The sequence below is a fragment of the Megalopta genalis genome, chromosome 2 (assembly GCF_051020955.1).
Source record: "Megalopta genalis isolate 19385.01 chromosome 2, iyMegGena1_principal, whole genome shotgun sequence".
NCBI classification, from domain to species: domain Eukaryota; kingdom Metazoa; phylum Arthropoda; class Insecta; order Hymenoptera; family Halictidae; genus Megalopta; species Megalopta genalis.
The window spans coordinates 13232171-13250308 of record NC_135014.1 but is presented as its reverse complement, the minus strand read 5'-3'; the positions used below and the strand labels follow the sequence as shown (position 1 = coordinate 13250308).

General features: G+C 31.6%; 5 protein-coding genes across 10 annotated transcripts; 3 read left to right on the top strand and 2 right to left on the bottom strand.

Moving 5' to 3' along the window:
• Nucleotides 1–838: 838 nt before the first annotated feature.
• On the bottom strand, nt 839–1988 carry mRpL11 (mitochondrial ribosomal protein L11). Its single transcript, XM_033468237.2, has 3 exons — nt 1492–1988; nt 1224–1413; nt 839–1164 (listed from the first exon to the last, which is right to left on the bottom strand). Exons 1-3 carry the CDS (start codon nt 1648–1650, stop codon nt 896–898), a joined length of 618 nt encoding a protein of 205 aa, XP_033324128.2. The 5' UTR covers nt 1651–1988; the 3' UTR covers nt 839–895.
• A 111-nt stretch (nt 1989–2099) lies between these two features.
• Rpp30 (ribonuclease P protein subunit Rpp30) lies at nt 2100–3903 on the top strand. Its single transcript, XM_076518555.1, has 5 exons — nt 2100–2249; nt 2369–2663; nt 2739–3345; nt 3510–3657; nt 3760–3903. Exons 3-5 carry the CDS (start codon nt 2758–2760, stop codon nt 3861–3863), a joined length of 840 nt encoding a protein of 279 aa, XP_076374670.1. The 5' UTR covers nt 2100–2249; nt 2369–2663; nt 2739–2757; the 3' UTR covers nt 3864–3903.
• Nucleotides 3361–8022, bottom strand: LOC117219251 (golgin subfamily A member 2). 2 transcript variants are annotated; one of them, XM_076518554.1, is made up of 13 exons: nt 7822–8022; nt 7476–7550; nt 6956–7405; nt 6675–6870; nt 6309–6616; nt 6030–6206; nt 5750–5968; nt 5492–5677; nt 5150–5401; nt 4785–5079; nt 4511–4708; nt 4209–4395; nt 3361–3663 (listed from the first exon to the last, which is right to left on the bottom strand). In XM_076518554.1, exons 1-12 carry the CDS (start codon nt 7864–7866, stop codon nt 4220–4222), a joined length of 2577 nt encoding a protein of 858 aa, XP_076374669.1. In that variant the 5' UTR covers nt 7867–8022; the 3' UTR covers nt 3361–3663; nt 4209–4219. The 2 variants fall into 2 exon arrangements, with proteins under 2 accessions (XP_076374669.1, XP_033324127.2); XM_033468236.2 differs by having other exon boundaries at nt 4216–4395.
• Nucleotides 8023–8333: 311 nt separating this feature from the next.
• On the top strand, nt 8334–12111 carry Alg9 (alpha-1,2-mannosyltransferase Alg9). Of its 3 annotated transcripts, XM_076518546.1 has the most exons (12): nt 8334–8489; nt 8760–8898; nt 9093–9298; nt 9368–9481; nt 9548–9658; nt 9735–10017; nt 10086–10202; nt 10278–10633; nt 10706–10835; nt 10908–11038; nt 11127–11308; nt 11391–12111. In XM_076518546.1, exons 1-11 carry the CDS (start codon nt 8410–8412, stop codon nt 11266–11268), a joined length of 1809 nt encoding a protein of 602 aa, XP_076374661.1. In that variant the 5' UTR covers nt 8334–8409; the 3' UTR covers nt 11269–11308; nt 11391–12111. The 3 variants fall into 3 exon arrangements, with proteins under 3 accessions (XP_076374661.1, XP_033324051.2, XP_076374662.1); XM_033468160.2 differs by having other exon boundaries at nt 11127–12111; XM_076518547.1 differs by having other exon boundaries at nt 8371–8685; nt 11127–12111.
• A 491-nt stretch (nt 12112–12602) lies between these two features.
• LOC117219256 (4'-phosphopantetheine phosphatase) lies at nt 12603–17887 on the top strand. 3 transcript variants are annotated; one of them, XM_076518543.1, is made up of 14 exons: nt 12606–12739; nt 12810–13000; nt 13170–13449; nt 13524–13707; nt 13783–13875; nt 14139–14292; nt 14378–14568; nt 14646–14920; nt 14996–15148; nt 15241–15328; nt 15420–15624; nt 15689–15846; nt 15922–16091; nt 16375–17887. In XM_076518543.1, exons 2-14 carry the CDS (start codon nt 12886–12888, stop codon nt 16679–16681), a joined length of 2373 nt encoding a protein of 790 aa, XP_076374658.1. In that variant the 5' UTR covers nt 12606–12739; nt 12810–12885; the 3' UTR covers nt 16682–17887. The 3 variants fall into 3 exon arrangements, with proteins under 3 accessions (XP_033324134.1, XP_076374658.1, XP_076374659.1); XM_076518544.1 differs by having other exon boundaries at nt 12641–12656; XM_033468243.2 differs by having other exon boundaries at nt 12603–13000.
• Nucleotides 17888–18138: the final 251 nt, after the last annotated feature.

Genomic DNA, 18138 nt, shown 5'->3' with positions numbered 1-18138 from the left:
GTGCATGTCAATGGACTATGATATATGACCATTATGACTTTTGTCGAAGTGATAATAAAGAACAAAATAGGGGTGTAGTACAATTATTCGACATGGATGATATTCTTTATTATCACTTTGACGAAAATATGATAATTCAGAAATTATTAGATTGAAAATAATCGTGATGGTGCTGCTCATCGATTTCATACCATAAATTGCCATAATTACGCGTCTAAATATTTATTGTATTTTTAAAAAATAGCCTGTTTATGGACCATGATACGCTATCATCAAATAGTGGTAAGCGCCTGTACTAAAACTGTCTTCTCAAAAGAATTTCTATATAGAATTGCACATGATTTCCAGCAATTTTAGAATTAGAAGAACTTTTTGAAAGTGTAGGAATCTTGACGGTACTCTCATGAATCTATATTATGCAGAAATATGTATACGCTTATGGTGAAATTTCGAAACCTTTGTTTTACTTACCCCTTTACTTTTAAAGGGGTCCGTTCAGCACCAATCCATGTAGTGGCAAAATGCTGAAGCTTGTAGACAAAGTACCGACTGCAAATAGTTTCTTAGAAGCTGAAGATGGTACCATTATTCATTTCCAGCTCAATCGGTTAAATTTGTCTAACAGTTTGAGCGTTTTGCTATTTGTGTCATGGCGCTGTACAGACTCTTGAACGAAACGCGTCAAATTTAACATGTTATATGATAGAAATACATGTTTAATAAATGCACGTTATTTCATGAACTCTATATTACTGAAAAAATCATTTTAACAAGAGTGTATTTCCATAAGAATTTTGTATCTCTTGCGAGCTTAAATTATGATATATACACAATCATATACATAATAATATATACTGTAACATTTATTAAATCTATACATTTTCATTAATATAATTTACTGAACTCCTGTTCTGAGCAATTTAGATTCTCTGGATAACTTCATCTCTTCTAGTAAAGCTTGAACATTCTCTTCTCGCTGTTTCATAAATTCTTCATGTTCTACAGGGTCTAAAGTATGTACTACTTGAATACCACAGCTGCGGGCTACACCAATAAGCATCTTACAAATATTTTCCAAAGTCATTAATGCTTGGGGTGGATCTTGTGACTTGATACAAGCAATTTCATATAAGTGTTTGAATGTTATTTTACCAGCTACTTCACCTGAAATATGTATATAATTACAAAAGATGTTTAAAGGTCCCAGTTTGTGTAATATTTACCTTTCACCATTTGTCCTTTCTCTATTCCAGCTGCCTGCTTTAAGAAATACGTAGCTGGAGGACTGTGCATGACTAAGTCAAAGGAACCGTCTGCTTTTACTTTGACTCTACATGGGATAGGTATGCCTTGTTTCATATCTTCAGTTCTTTTATTGAACTCGTTGATAAAATTTTGTACATTTATATTTCTCTGAAAATAAAAATATTATTTTGTTAATCAACAAATATCTTTACGCGTATTTAATGTCGCATATAATGCTCTTTTAACCTGTCCAAGCTGTGATCCAAGAGGTGGCTTGCTACTTGCCAATCCCGCAGGAATGGTCACCCGTAGTGGCGAAGAATGAACTACTTTGGTTGTAACTTTTTTCATAACTCTACCCTTCGCAAGTGTCTTCGACATTCCCTTCGACATTGCCTTCGACATTTTTATTAACTTTTACAAATCCCTTTCAAACAATACCACCTCTTCACAACAACAACAACTTTTCTCTCCTTACAGTAAACTAAATTTATTAAGTTGGCCAAACTTACTTTATTCTTAGCCGAAATACAGAATGCAATAAAGAAACACAAATAAAATGCATTTTAGATATGTCTATGTTTTTCCACTAATTGATATTTTATCAAGGCTTTTCTTCAATTAACGTCAATTTTGGAAATTACGTTCAATTTCACATCTATTTCTATTGGTAATACTGCAAGCATTACAATTCTGCTTCACCATAGTAAGCATTTTTATCCCCACCATTTTAATACGCATCCAGGTCCGCGCAGTTACTTTGGAAAGAGAAGGGGTGATGATCGAGAATAAGAACGGGTGAATAAGGACGAATTTTTCTGCTTGCATAAATTTAAGGCCCCGGAAAAGATCGTTATTATTAAATAGAGGAGTCTGTGAAATACAGGAGGCCGAAAGTCAAACAGGCCTAGCACGTGCCAAGGCTCGGACAGAAAAAGTTTCACCAGTGAACACAAGTCGAATGTCGCGCCACGTGTTTTAGATGGAGCACCAGGCATACGAATGTGAATATGAATATGTAAAGTGAGACAAGCTACATTGGTCGTTGATGTGAATTGTTTCGCTTGCGGTTGTGCTGATGTCGTTCTTTCTTGCTAACTCGCCACTTCCTCTCTTTGCCTAGATCTGTGAGGGCAGCACTATTTAGTTGTGAACCGTCAACCAATCAGAGGAGAAGCAGTTTCTCTACCTGTTTCATAATTTCAAGCCGGTTGCCCCTGCCTTGGATTACTATGGCGAGGCACTATATGGTGAAGCAGAATCTTTTACTATGGTGAGGCATGACTGTACATATGAAAAAATTGTATGGACAGGGGAAGCTATCCTAGCCTAGTAAATTTAGATTAAGATTTAATTTTGATAATGAACATAACCTAAAAAAAGATTCAAACTTGAACAGCCATAATTCTCAAATGAAAGTATGTTCATTTTACTGTGCAAATAAATTTATTTGTATATTTATGCAAGCTTATTTAAATTGTATTTTTGTTCAGATTCGATATATTTTGTAGTATGGATATTAGACAAACTGTAGGATTTTATGATTTATGTGTAAATGATCCAGCGAGTGATAGACACAATTTATATCTTATTTTGTCAAAATTGCATGAATTGGGATTTAAAACAGTAGCACTAAATACTAATTTAGATGAAGGTGCCGTTGTACCGGATAAAAAGAAAAAAAAGAAAAATGATGAAAGCGAATCATTCCAGAATATTACATTAAACACATTTGATATAGAAAGCATAAGAGAGAAGTTTGATGGAAAGTTAAAAATTTTTAATCGGATTACATTTCATTGCTCCGATCCAGCAAAGACACATATATTAAATCATGCTCAAAGTTTAAAGAAATACGATTTATATGCTTTTATTCCAAAAACACAAAATGCATTACAGTTTGCATGTACCCAATTAAATTGTGATATAATTACTTTGAAAGCATCTTCTACAACTTTTAAATTGAACAAAAAATTATATAAACAAGCTATTGAAAGAGGAGTACATTTTGAAATTCAATATACTGATCTAATAAATACAGAATCTAGAAAACTTACTATACATTATTCACATCTGTTTCATACATATGGAAAAAGTAAGGTATGTTAATATTGCTATCGAGCAATTTATATTTTATTATAATTAAAAATACTTTTATTAACATGAATATTATTAAATATATTTCACAATTTTATAAGTTATATACTTATGTAAAATTTGTTAATTATTTAAAATAATTATAATTTTATATTACCTCCTTGCAGAATGTTATATTATCTAGTGGTGCTAGTGATGCCAAAACCATTAGGAATCCATACGATTTAATTTATTTATCACGCATACTTGGATTGAATGAAATTAAAGCCAAAGCATCAGTATCACACCAATGTAGAAAGCTTCTTCTGAGAGCAGGTATATCTACAACAAAATTATAAACACAAAAAAAAGTTGTAACATAAATTTTTATTATTTAATATTAATTGGTATTATTATACTATCTTGAGCAATTTTTAGAAAGAAGACGAAGAGGGAAAGCAGCATTCATAATTGAAGAAGAAAAAGAAACAATGAATGATATTGAAGATAATGGTGGACTTCCAAAAAAATTGAAACTGTAAATCTGAATCTAATAAAATAAAATTCTACATTTCCAAACAAGTATTTTACTCTTTATAAGAATAAATTACTTTTTATAACAAGTAATTATATTAAAAATTTTACAACAGAAGAGACAAAACTATTATTAAAAAGTAAACTTCTTGTAATCTTACCATTCTCTAAAATAGCGACTTGAAGTTAAAAATAATTTTTCCTTCATTTGTATTTTTTAAAGAAGTTGTTTTTACGAAAAAATGTCTCACATCGATCATTTACAAGTTACAATTATTATATATCATATATACATTTATATTCTACAAATCGTTAATTAAAAATCCTATATTATAATATAAAGTATACCATACATCATACTTTTTTAGACTGTTAGTAACTTTCCAGAACACCAAGGACATGGGTGGAAATTCGGCTCAAATAAGCACGAATCCTTACAATCTTTTATTTCTGTTAAAATATCTAGTATCTCAGAAACACCGTTTTCGGTTTCGGATTCGTTTATCTTCTTTGCGGAAACAAAGTCGTTAGCACTCATTTCTGAAAGAAATGATATTTATTATGTACAATATACGTATATTCTATTATTATAGGAAATCCATTTTTACACGAATAATGTAAAAAATAAAAACTCAAAATTCTTAAGACAGCATACCTGTTTGTGTTATATGTTCTGTCCCATTAGAATGAATGTATTCTTTTCTAAGGAATTCGCTAACCAAAACCTTCAATTTATGAAGTTGTTCTTGTTGTTGATTTCTTTGATCGAGCAATTGTCGGAATACTTGTTCTTTTTCTCTTGTTCTACTTTTAAGCACTGCTCTCTGCTTCTGATACAATGTTATGTATTCGCCTAAAAAAGTTGTCAAAGTATAGAGAATAAATTCTAACATAAAAGGAGTTAATTTTTTTTCTCTAGGAGCATGTACCTATTGTTTCTGTTTCACTTTGTAATTGTAACACAAGATGTTCAAGCTTTTGTTTCTCTTCTGTAAGTTCAGCCACTCGTTCCATTGTCTGTTTGAATCTTTCTTCCAATTGTTTTATAGGTTCGGATACTACTATATCATGTACTAATTTTTCCGAATTTGTTTGTTCGATCAAGTCAGAGACATTGGCATTTACAGTACTCGAGTCTTCTTCAGAAGAAGTATTGACTTGTGGTTTTTCTTTTATCATCTCCATAAGAGCTTTCTTCTCTTTTTCCAATTTTTCAATGGTGATCTAAGAGAAAAATATTAATTAAAAGTTAAGAAAGATTTTACGATAATATATGCGACAAATAGTTATTTACCAACGCATTCTGTAGCTCTCGTTGAAAAATATCAGCATGATGAGATTGTGCTTGATAGTGCTGCATCTGATCAGCTATCTGAGCACTTTGAAGTCTTTCTTTTTCAAGTTCTTCAAGTACAGATTCTTTTTCTTTTAACTTCTCCTTGAATTGGTCTAACTCAGTTTCAACATTACTTAACTGGACATTTAATTTTCGTCCAATCGAACGCTCTGCTTGAAGTTGTTCCGTCAAGTCCAACTTTGCATTACTCTTAAAAATTCAATTACTTTCATAATTTCTATATTTTTTAAAATAAAGTTACGAACTTAATTGATAATTCAGTTATCAAGGTAAACTTACTAGGGAAACAAAAGCATTCTCCATATCAGTCAATTGTTCTTTTAACTGTCGATTTTGATGAAGTGCTCTAGATGCTCCTAACTGTTCGCTTTCAAGAGCGGTAACTAATTTTGTTACTTCAGCTTCATTATTACCTGTTTCACGTAAGTCATTTATGTCTTTCGTTAACATTTCAATTTGTGAATCCTAAATAAAAAAACGTGTTAATCAAACTTTTATAACAAACATTTTATTAAAATATTTATAAATATAGCTGACCTTTTCAGAAAGTGTAATATGTAGTCTTTCTTGTTCTAAAGTAAGCTCATCTATACTTTTTAGAAGATTATTCATTTCATTTTGACAATCTTGTAAAGGCAATAGATTTTCTAGTTTCTCCCTTTCTTTTTGCAACTGTTGCTCCAGTTCGGACAATCTTTGTACATAACTCTGTTCTCTGGATTGTAAATTTTCTATAGTTCTATTTTGTTTCTGAATCTAAAAAAATACAATAAGTACTTTAGTGATCAAATTAGTTACATTTCATTCTAAAACATACCTCTTCTACTAATTTATCGTGTTGCGTATCTAATTGTTTCACATAATTCTCATATTGTTTAACAGTTTCATCTTTTTCAATGTTTACAACATTTAGAGACTCTTTGACATGTGCAAGTTCTTGTTCTAAAACATTTGCTGCATACTTTTCTTCTTCTGTAGGTATAGCACCTGTCATCTACAAAAAAAGGTAAAAAGGTAGTTTTATTCTATTTCTATTAATAATGCAACTATATCATAAGTTACAGTTTTTAATAATAATAGGTACATATTTTATTACCTGTTGTATTCTAATTTCACTCAATGAAAGTAATGCTGTTTTTTCATTAAGTTCTTGTTGAACAGCTATTAGTTCTGTTTTCTTCAAATTTAATTTCTGTTTCAATTCAGACGTCTCTAAATTTAAGTCTTCTTTTTCTTTTTTCAATTCCAAAAATTTGTTTGCCAAAGATTCTTGTTCATTTTGCAACTGATGATAATTTTTTCTCAATTCTTCATTAGCAGTTTTTAAGCCAACTGTTTCTTTTTTTAATTCAATTATATGTACTTGAGAATTTTTTAACTTTCGTGTTAATTCTTTTATCTCTTCTGAAAAAGTGTTGACTTTTTATAAACTTTCAAATATTATTTGATAAAGAAAACGAACCTCTGCTTTGTCTAGTACTCTGTTGAGCTTGACTAAGAGCAGCGGTAAGCTCTGCCTTTTCTGCTATTAGGATTCCAGTTGTTTGTGTATGAATTTGTAATTGTTCTTTTAAAGGATTTACTTCGCGTGCTAATTGTACTTGAAATTCCATCTCTTTTGTCTCCAACTTAGCTTCCAATTCTTTAATTCTGCTGTGCTAATTGATCAAAAATTTAATTGAAATCACAAGATCTAATAACAAAATTAGTAAGAATGTAATAAAACAATATGTATTCACTTACAGAATTACTAAGCTCTATGTGTAGATCATTAATATTCTTTTTCTGTTCTTCCAAATACGAACTTAGAAACTGATTACGACACACCAAATCACAATCCAAATTTGTTTCAGAGTGCTCAGAATCATTTGTTAAAACATCTGTAACTGCAGACACCATTTCCAAAAGATGTTCTTTCTGTACTTTTGGAAAATCACTTAATTCCACTTTATTTTCAACCTCTGAATTCAACTTAGCCTGTGCTATATCTTGCACAGGTTTAGCAATCTCTTCTACCACATTATGTAAATTATCAACATTTATAGTATTTTCTGTATTTATTATTGTATCTACCGATGGAGTTTCATGTCTTTGACAATTTTGATCAGGAACAGATTTACCATTTGCAGAAGTTTCCAATGTAGATATTGTACTAATTTTGGAATCTGGTGTATTTGTTTCTGTATGCTGACCCTACAAATTAATAAAAAATATTAATGTAACCATATTGCATGTATTATTGATAGGTTCACAATTTATATACCTGTGAAACATCCCCCGAATGTTTTCGTTTTGCAGAACCATCCTGCATTATTTTGTTCAATTGAAATTCTCTGAGCTACAAATGTCAAAAATAGTATTCATAATTATCTGATAATAAGTGATTTGAGTAAATATTTGACAGTTGAAATAACCTAAAACTATGAAGCCTAGAAATCTTAAAATATTTCAAGCAATACATCAAAATACATTTTCATTCTCTTGAATGTATTATAAATGCTTGTAAACTAATATGTGATTATAGAAATTTGAAATATTTATGAATATTTATTCACAAGCAATTATTTACGATTATTTACGTGGCTGTCACTAGATAGAATAAGCAATACCTTTTTCTTGGCAGCCAATAATTTCTCAGTTTTACTTAAGTTCATTTTGAAATATAACACAAAAACTAACAAGTATGTCTCTCAATTATGTTTCAAAACAAGTATTTACATCATCGTTATTAAAAATATTGTATTATTTAAAATCGAGGTTATCTCATGCCTAATCAGTTCTTCCTCTCCATTGATAAAGCTGTACTTAGATTGACAACTTCTAGTTTCCACGTTGCGCCATCTACCCACGGTGTATATGCAGTAATGGGATCTACTCTTGCACACCTCTAAGCCGCAGCTTGATTCGTTAGTGAGGGTCGATAAAGAAATTTTCTTTGCTCTGGTTGGTTGACAGCTCGCTACTGCGACAGCGGATCTACTGCGGATTGGATAAGCAGTAAAATAGTGGGGATGTGTGCACCAGCTTAGAGAGTAAGAAAAACATGCAGGAGTAGGTCCCATTACTGTATCTAAAAATTGAATTTACGGTAAACGCTCCTTACCGTCTATGTGCCACAATTACCTCTATAACTACGTATTCCTATCCCTACTATTAAAAAACCTTGGAATTTTGCCTTTGGTCAAACAATTTGTGCCATGGCGCCGAATCAACGTCAACGTCAGCTTTTTATTTCAAAGAAAGAATTAAAAAAGATCAATGGCAGAAGATTTTCAAAGTAGAGACAATATTTTAAACACATTAATAATAAAAAACAAATTCGATATGTTTTGTTTATATCCGTTTATTTTATATCGTGTGTATTCAGTAACGAATTACAGATATGTATTTTGAATAAGAAGCAATATTTGCATACTTAACATATTTTTACATTTTATACTAATTTTTAACAATTATGACAATCAAAAATAAATGTAAAACTTTAATGCATGTATAGAATAAGGTAAACAAATTATGAAAGGAAATTAAAGATACATGTATGTTTCAGACCTGAAGAATCGTCTGGTATTGGTATCATTTATCCCGGAGTAGATACAGCGTTTAAATTACTTTTATCTGTTAGATTTTGTTCTGCTATATGGAGTCACATAACTGACTGCGACGAAACATATAATTATTGGGAACCAGTAAGGAGTAATTTATATTCTTATGAGTTACCATATTATTTTTGATACATTTATTAATGATAAGAACAAATATATTTCTTATGTTGAACGTATAAATGTGTATTCTTGTATCATATTACTTTGTTTTAATAAATGTATTTATTTTATAATTGTAAATCTCATTTTATCCATCGTACTTTATTGCTTTATTGTAGAGTCACTACTTGCTTTATGGAAACGGCCAACAAACATGGGAATACAGTCCGCAATATGCATTAAGATCTTACGTGTACCTATTAATTCATATGGTACCAGCTAAAGTTTATCATTATTTGTTAGAGCCAAATCCTGTGTTAGTCTTCTATTTTGTGAGATGCCTACTATGTGTAGGTTGCGCATTATCTGAAGTGTACTTCTATAAGTAGGTTCCCTTTTATGATACACTAGCAAAAACATTTGCAAAGTCATTAATTATATCTTATTTTTCCAGGAAAGTATGCAGAGAATTTGGACTTCATATAGGAAGACTAACATTTGTCTTCCTTATTGTGAGTTCTGGAATGTACATTGCAAGTGCTGCATTCTTACCATCTTCATTTTCAATGTATGTATACAAGATAATATTCAAACAGAATGAAAGAAATATGAATTACTTACATTTTTTATATAGGTATTTAAGTACTGTTGCCATAGCAGCTTGGTACGGACGTCAATATGAATTAGCTATTTTTGCCACTGCTATATCTGCATTATTAGGGTGGCCATTTGCAGCATTACTTGGGTATTACTTATATGTATATTATTTATAAACGTAGAGTATAAGATAAGTAAGTTTACATAAATTCTTTTCTTTACAGAGTTCCAATTGCGATAGAAATGTTAATTTGTAAGCAAGAATGGATCAAATTTTTAAAGTGGGTTATTATATCCGGTATTGTTATCTTGGTACCAATGGTATGGATCGATTCAATGTATTATGGAAAATTAGTAATAGCACCATTAAACATTGTGATGTACAATGTTTTTACTAATCATGGTCCAAATATTTATGGGACAGAACCTCTCAGTTACTATATCTACAACGGATTTTTAAATTTCAATTTTATTTTCATTGGCGCACTTTGGGCTCCGTTTGGATTGGTAATGTTTATAAAATTTATAGAAATGGAAAGCTGGGTGTTTATTAATATTTTAACAAGATTATATAGCTTTTAGTATGGTTGTTTGTACCAGAACGTCCAAGGAACAAACAGTGTTTGTCATATTGGTATTCTTTGGCACCTTTATACTGTTGGTTTCTGGTTTTCTTTCTTCAATCTCATAAGGTGACTTACATGTACTGTTTCTATGCTAAATATTAAAATAATATATATTTTGCTATACAATCATTTTGCTTTCAGGAGGAAAGATTTTTATTTCCTGTATATCCAATGATCTGTTTGGCTGGAGCAGTAGCTGTGGATGTCGTTCAAAAATTGTACTTTTTTATAAGAACAAAACTCAGCCCCTTGCATATCGCTTATCATTATTTGCAATACACAATTCACATTACTCTCCTTACTGTTTTAATATGTGGCTTCCTTGGTGTATCCAGATCCTTAGCAATATATAAGGGCTATTATGCACCAATGGAAATAATGATTGAAAGTAACAAGTTTGGATCAGAAGGAGATATTTCAACAGACACGAATATAAATTTTTGCATTGGCAAGGAGTGGCATCGGTTTTCAAGTAGTTTTTTTTTCCCATCGAATAAGTAAGCAATGATTCAATAAGTGTAATTAACATTAGTTAATTATATTTTTATTAAAAATAATATTATTTTCAGTTGGAAACTTCAGTTCTTGAGGTCCGAATTTAGAGGACAATTACCACAGCCTTATCTAGATCATGAAAATGCAACTACTGTAATTCAACCCAATTTTAATGATATGAACAGAGAAGAACCATCGCGTTATGTAAATATCCAAATATTGTGTATGGTAAACGCCAGACATTCAATTGAAATAATCATCTTTTGTCTATTTTAGTTTAATTTAGAAAAGTGCCATTTTATAGTAGATCTAGATGTTGGAATTGAGACCGCTTTGGAACCGAATTATGCTCGATTAAGTGATAATTTTACTGTAATAAAATCTTCCAAATTTTTAGATTCTGCAAGGTAAGTGCATTAAAATGCAATTTTTATTCGTCAGAACACAATTTATTAATGAAATTATATCGTTTTATATTCAAAATTTATTTTTCAGATCACATCAGTTTTTCAGGGCGTTTTATATACCTTTTGTATCTCGTAAATTTTGTACATATGGTTCATATAATTTGTTGCGAAATACTAAATTGAAGCCCGTTTCTCAGACGTCAAAGGAGAAAGATACAAAGACCTCTTGAACAACGATTTTCAAACATGTCTATAATTTTGATATACAGGGTCTGTATCAGGGGAATTATACCAAAAAATGGAGTCACTGGAAGCAATTTAAAATTTATACGTATATTGCGTCATTTTTTAGATTTTACTGAAATTTCTAAAGAAACTGCATTTCACAATGCATTCTACATCTACTACATACGTGAAAAAAACTTTTTCTATTAAAGTTTACTAGATCAAGACTTAATGTTCTAATAAACGATAACTAATCTAATCATAAATGTTCTTTGTATGACTATTGCATAAATATATATTAAACATTGTAGGTGACATAGTATTCGTATATTGGTATGACTACATTCTAACGTGCATCGAGTTGTTTCATGATCGCTTGAAAAAGTGAATACCGTGAATGCACGCAATTATAAGACAAAATAATTAAGACGTTATATTTTTTTCAAACAAAATTACATTTGTTACAAATCTTTCAATTAAAATCATACGCTTTCGCATACAATGAAATATTTATTTTACACCGAATGAAATTTTGTACATATGTTAGTGAAAATTAAAGTAGGATGTTTTTAAGAATGTACATATTATTGCTTTCGATTGTATATAAGCTATAAATTATTGTACGGCAGTTAAGAACATTCGGTACCTTAATTTAAACATTGTGGTCCTAAGGAAAGATTAAATAATTTTACGAATTATATATATTTGTTTTAATTAGCGTTAGAGGCTTATCAATGTAGACTACACCAACGTACATATTCGATTGTAGTAGCATTCATATAATAATTTGATGTAATACATCATGTTTTATATTCTTATACAATAAATCACTATATGATTAAGACTAATTCCAGTAATTTCACTATATTATAATTACCGTTAAAGCTCAAGATTTCTCTAAAATTGAAAACTTTTGTTTGTTTGTGTGTGTGTTTTTTTTAAATCATGTAAATTAAATAATTTATTATATAATGTAGTTTTCAAACATTCTGTCATGTTATAATCACCATGTATGTTAGAAATTAAAATAATCGATATTGCTAAAGAGATTTGAATTCCACGAAATTTACAAATTTTCAAAAAGTTTTACCCACTGTTTAATTCTTCGATAGAAAATGTGTGTAATGTTTGATTTTTAGCGCCGCGCATAATGAACGGCGCTTCTGTCAGTCTATGTTAGATAGCCATTTTTAATGTTTAAATCAGGGCTCGGAATTAACGGCACATGACAGAGACAGAGCATTTTCGGAGACTGCTCTGAAATGTGCTGCAGAATGGTATCATCCAATCCCATTTGTGAGATCTCTCCTGCAGCATATTTCAGAGCAGTCTCCGAAAATGCTCTGTCTTTGTCATGTGCAATTAATTCCGAGGCCTGGTTTAAATCAACGCCGTAAGTTGAGTTGTTCCGAGGAAACAAGTGTTTAAATTCATGTACACGTTGATGTGTGTTTCAAAGAAAAGATTTCTTCTGACGTATGTACGCGATATCGTTGGCAGGATGTTTGATTACTGATAAAATTGTTGTTCGTCGTCATGTGTTTAGTTCTTACATTGCCAGCCAGACCGTAAAAGCACCGAACACGATTAGCGATAGTGTGTCGAAAAGGAATTGATTTAAAATGGAAACGGCTGAAATCGAGGAGAATAGGAATCACCCTAAGTCCATAAAATTACCAGCCACAGTCGAGGTATTCGCAAATTTGAAAAATGCTCAAAAATTCGCTATTGACATCGGTACGTACTTCGTCACACATTAAACGTCATAATGTATTTATATTGATACGACGTAAACTCATATACGTTAATTTGAATCCGCCGATAGGAAAATTCACAATTTTCTGTTAAAAATCACATATTGTCTCTTCTGTTTATAAGAACCGCTTTGTTTTTTGTTCAATTATAGGCTTATCACTGACGAAAATAGCTTATTATTCAACAGTTAGTTATCGCAAAGCACTCTATGAAGATACAGGTTTAGGGAATACTGGAGAACGGGCATACAAAGTATACGAAGGAAATAAACTTCATTTTGTTAAGTTTGAAACTCAATACATTGAAAACTGTTTAGACTCTGTAAAAGAAAATTTAGTGAATGTTGAAAGGTTTCAAGGCAAAAGCATTAAAGTAACTGGAGGAGGAGCATATAAATATACCCCTTTGTTGCAAGAAAAATTGGGCTTGATGTAAGCAACTTCATTATTCGTTAGTTTTATCAGTTTGTAATTCATAGATAAAAACGATTAACTTGTCGTTTTAGTGTTGATAAGGAAGATGAAATAGCATGTTTGATAAAAGGCTGTAATTTTTTACTTAAAAACATACCATGCGAAGCATTCGAATTTGAAAGGCATGGATCTCCTGAGTATAAATTTCAAAAGGCTGATCCTAACATATTTCCATATATGTTAGTTAATATCGGTAGTGGTGTCAGTATTATGAAAGTAAGTATAAATATACTGAAACAATCACGAAACATTGCTTTCCAAAGTTACGATATTTGTACAACATTTTCTTAGGTAGAATCTGATAAAGTATTTGAAAGAGTTGGTGGCACAGCTACCGGAGGAGGAACATTTTGGGGTCTAGGCTCGTTACTCACAAAGAGAAAGGTATTCGCATCAGTTTTCAGTATTTTAGAAAGTATATACCAATTTTTAATGTTTCACTGTGATCAAAATAAAATATCTATTAACTATATCGCTTTACCAGCCTATAGATCAGTATACATCAATGTTTTTGTATACAATGTATGTAGTATTGATTAAGGTTATTTTTTTCATTATAAAGAATATTGTATTAAGCTTTGTGCTTACATAACATCACTGAGACAAATGTACACATTTAAAGAGTTATTTTAAAAATACCCTGCTAGGGCTTTGATGAATTGCTGCAACTTGCAGACCGAGGAGATCATCGTAATGTTGATATGTTAGTGAAAGATATTTATGGAGGTGATTATTCTTCTCAAGGTTTGTCTGGGGAGCTTATTGCATCTTCTTTTGGTAAAGCAACATCTTGCAATAACGGTAAGAAAGTCTAGACTAGTCAGAGACAATGAAATAAAAAAAAGACTAATAAATTGCAGAATAATTTATTTTAATTATCTTCCAGGGCGATTGAAATTTTCCGAAGCAGATCTTGTTAGAAGTCTTTTATTCACAATAAGCAATGATATTGGACAAATAGCTAGTTTGTATGCAACTGTGCATAAAATAGACAAGATTTATTTTGGAGGCTATTTTCTCCGTAATCACCCTCTATCGATGCATACTATTTCATATTCCATCAAATACTGGTCACATGTAAGTAACTTCTTTCATTGAAGAATATAATACATAATTGTTCCATTATACTTCACATTGTAACATTTCAAATGTAGGGGAAAGTAAAACCGCTTTTCCTGCGCCACGAGGGTTACCTGGGTGCGATTGGGGCATTTTTATACGGCGCTGAACAGTCGGATGAACATAGCTGGTTAGAAAATTATGCAGGTTCTTCAGGATTCAAGGATTCAGTATGCACTAATCTTGGAATTACAGTTGATCAGTTGGAGATTGACCAAGCAGAAAATGCTGTCACATTTTGCCCATTATTAAAAGATCCTGCAACTTACAATCCTGATACAACGGATCTTGCAGAAGACAAAGAAGCTAGGTAAATCATAAGGTTTTATTATTTCCACTGATATAATTGAAGATATGGCAGTATAATGCAAATTATTGATTACAGGGATTACTGGCTTCAGTGCTTCGAGGAATCGGTGGACAAGTTTGTGGCGAGAGCTATTCACAGTCAACCTCATAGCCCAACTGCAAAGGACAGAGCAACAAAACTTAAGGAGAAATATGTCAATAGACTACATTATCTACACTTGCAACCATTGTAAGCTCTCATCAATAATTAAAATGTAATATCTTATAATATGTTATAATATAAAGTTTTGCAATATAACACTAACTCTAATTATATTACAGTGCATATGGAACGCTCACTGTAAGAGTATTGTTGGACACTATTGAACATTGTATGAAGGAATTCGACTTCCCCGATCCCTATTTACATGTAAGTAACTAAAGAATTAAAAATCCTGGTAAATATTTTCATCGTCGCTTATATATATATATATATACTGGAAATGTTTTATATTTTAAAGCAAAAGAAGAAGGAAAACGAAGAAGCTTTAAATCATTTGAAAGAACGATTAGCTGTTGTGGATAAGTTAAAGGGAGTGGAAAAGACAAGTGCTTTAATATTAGGGGTTCTAAGTGGTAATATGTTTGATTGGGGTGCGAAAGCTGTTGCTACTTTAATGGAAACAACAGACTTTGGTTTTGCAGAGGCTGAAGCAAAAATACCAGGTATTCAAATCAAAATATATAGTTTAGTTGTGTTAAGCTCAATGATTCAGTTCTTTGAACATAGGTAGGCCCTGGTTACGAGACGATCTGGATGATTGGATAGAAAGATTGGAAGTAGGAAAACCTCATAAATGCGCAGCCATTTTTGTCGACAACAGTGGAGTTGACATAGTGTTGGGGATTTTACCATTTGCCCGAGACTTATTACAGCGAGGCACCAAAGTAGGTGATAAAAATGACAATTACCAAATCGATGATTGTGTGACAAATGAACTTATACAATTATCACTGTTTCAGGTTATACTCTGCGCTAATTCAATGCCAGCGTTAAACGATGTAACATATCCAGAACTGGTTGTGACGTTGCGGGACGCAGCAAAAATATGTAAAGTGATTAGGCACGCTCTGAAAGAAAATCGATTGATCCCCATGGAAACGGCTCAAGCAGGACCTTGTCTTGATCTCAGGTAAGTATTAGAGAGGGTCACACATTCTGCATGGTTGGTTTTATAGATACTATGACAATCAATTTAAAAGATATTATTTTGAGAAAAATGGCAATATGCTTCATTTCACGAATTGGTCTACAAATTGTTATGTATATGTTTGCTACACTGGAAGAAATTACAAGAAACAAAAGGAATTCAATATTTTGAAACCACCAATGTGGAAAGACCCTTTGAAAAAGATTGGCGCACGTTTATAACATTGGGATATATTAATGATTTTCAATTGTTTGATTTTCAATAGCCGCCTGAATCTAGATCTGTGTCTCGCGATGGTAAAGCATAACGTTGATCTTATTGTAATCGAAGGCATGGGCAGAACACTTCATACAAATCTTTACGCAAAGCTGACTTGCGAATGTTTGAAGCTAGCAGTTATTAAAAATCGGTGGCTGGCGCTTCGTTTAGGCGGTGACATGTACTCCGTGATATGTAAATACGAGCGACCACAACCAAAATCCACCATTTACGATGTTGATATGGGAGAAAAATGTCCATCGGAGTGTATCGATACAAGGGTGCCAGAATGTACATGTGAGAACGATGATTAAAACCATGAAGTTGTAACTATATTCGACAATACACATTGGAATACGCTGACCTATTTAAAATTTCATTTGAATCTGTAGGAACTGAGAACTAGTTTGCTAAAGTATTGATCTAAACTTAAGTATGTATATAAAATATTTACCGATACTTTTTATAACATTTATTGTTATTTGTTTCTAACAATGCAACTACTACAAAACTTGCGAATAATAATGATAGAAACTTGGATGATTGCATCACGTTTGGAAATGAAACAATGCAAAATTATTGAAACATTTTTCACGTTCTCAGAACATCAGACTTTTTAATACAATGAAGTCAACCAAGTTTCGAGAATTAACTTACTTGTTACTTGACCACGAGGGCCTTAGCGTTGACAGAAGAATACCGATAAGTAACAATTAATGCCTAGTCAACGATAACAAAATTATTTTTTCTGTAATTTAAAAGAAGAAAAAGGTTACCGTAGATTAGTGATATAGTAACGACGACCAATTGTAACGATTACAAACATGTATGCGAGGTACCTGTCTCGTGCATGTATAAATACTTCGCACACCTACATGTACGACGTAATACTGTACAGTATATCTTCTGTGATAATACAACATTCAAGAAAGAAGTCATACGTTCATGTGTATTGAAATTTGAGGCGATATAATGGAGTGATACATACAAAATGGAAGTACTCTAATAAGAGAGACAGAGTGTTTGCGTCCTGAGGAAATTTTGTTTACGATAATCCACTTGCGTTAGACTGGACATCATAAAATAAGAGTTTATATATATATATATAATATACATCTAATTAATCAGATTTCGAAGCGTTTTTTTATATCTTCATTTATCAAAGAAAACTAGTATTCGGAAAAATAAATGTCTAGAAAAAGTTGTTTCATTCGTCCTGATAATCACGAGCTCTAATATTTAATTCCCGGTTATGTTAAAGATGCTTGTACTGGAAACGCATAAGTACCACAATCGCACGAGAATGATTTCTAGAAGAAGAGAATATCAGAACAACTTAATCGATTTTAACGAGAATGTCGTAATGGGACCGAGGAACGTTGTTAAGAGTTGAAAAAAAAGTGTCTAAAATAATAGGAAGAACCTTAATGGGGTTCGTTAATACTCGACTTTCGATGTACGTGTATGTGATATTTCGTTTGGTTTATAACGTGTAAATAAAAACCTTACTTTTTGTCGAACCACCACTGCAGGACGTTTACTAATCGATCAATATGACTCCAGTGACACCTGTTACTTTACAGTGAAATCTGCAAACGAGAGTCTTTATCTTAATATCTCACTCAAAAAACATTTCAAACGTAAGAACACCAAGTAGTTGAGTTCCGAACTTCAACTTAATTTCAACAAATTAACACACAAAAATCTCCAAAACAATTAATTCATCCAAAACAACATCCAAAAGATATTGATCCAAAAAAAATAAATACCC

What these genes read in the sequence shown, in the direction of transcription:
- mRpL11 (XM_033468237.2), bottom strand. Translation starts at nt 1,650, where the DNA reads ATGTCGAAGGCAATGTCGAAGGGAATGTCGAAGACACTTGCGAAGGGT. An exon ending in TTGGATCACAGCTTGGACAG is followed by an intron (nt 1,414 to 1,491) that starts GTTAAAAGAGCA and finishes TTTTATTTTCAG; the next exon opens with AGAAATATAAATGTACAAAA. An exon ending in GAAAGGACAAATGGTGAAAG is followed by an intron (nt 1,165 to 1,223) that starts GTAAATATTACA and finishes TACATATTTCAG; the next exon opens with GTGAAGTAGCTGGTAAAATA.
- Rpp30 (XM_076518555.1), top strand. Translation starts at nt 2,758, where the DNA reads ATGGATATTAGACAAACTGTAGGATTTTATGATTTATGTGTAAATGAT. An exon ending in ATACATATGGAAAAAGTAAG is followed by an intron (nt 3,346 to 3,509) that starts GTATGTTAATAT and finishes ACCTCCTTGCAG; the next exon opens with AATGTTATATTATCTAGTGG. An exon ending in AAAGCTTCTTCTGAGAGCAG is followed by an intron (nt 3,658 to 3,759) that starts GTATATCTACAA and finishes AGCAATTTTTAG; the next exon opens with AAAGAAGACGAAGAGGGAAA.
- LOC117219251 (XM_076518554.1), bottom strand. Translation starts at nt 7,866, where the DNA reads ATGAACTTAAGTAAAACTGAGAAATTATTGGCTGCCAAGAAAAAG. An exon ending in TATTGGCTGCCAAGAAAAAG is followed by an intron (nt 7,551 to 7,821) that starts GTATTGCTTATT and finishes TGACATTTGTAG; the next exon opens with CTCAGAGAATTTCAATTGAA. An exon ending in AGAATGCTTTTGTTTCCCTA is followed by an intron (nt 5,402 to 5,491) that starts GTAAGTTTACCT and finishes TGAATTTTTAAG; the next exon opens with AGTAATGCAAAGTTGGACTT.
- Alg9 (XM_076518546.1), top strand. Translation starts at nt 8,410, where the DNA reads ATGGCGCCGAATCAACGTCAACGTCAGCTTTTTATTTCAAAGAAAGAA. An exon ending in TTACCATCTTCATTTTCAAT is followed by an intron (nt 9,482 to 9,547) that starts GTATGTATACAA and finishes TTTTTTATATAG; the next exon opens with GTATTTAAGTACTGTTGCCA. An exon ending in TTTTTTTTCCCATCGAATAA is followed by an intron (nt 10,634 to 10,705) that starts GTAAGCAATGAT and finishes TATTATTTTCAG; the next exon opens with TTGGAAACTTCAGTTCTTGA.
- LOC117219256 (XM_033468243.2), top strand. Translation starts at nt 12,886, where the DNA reads ATGGAAACGGCTGAAATCGAGGAGAATAGGAATCACCCTAAGTCCATA. An exon ending in TATTACAGCGAGGCACCAAA is followed by an intron (nt 15,847 to 15,921) that starts GTAGGTGATAAA and finishes TCACTGTTTCAG; the next exon opens with GTTATACTCTGCGCTAATTC. An exon ending in GGACCTTGTCTTGATCTCAG is followed by an intron (nt 16,092 to 16,374) that starts GTAAGTATTAGA and finishes GATTTTCAATAG; the next exon opens with CCGCCTGAATCTAGATCTGT.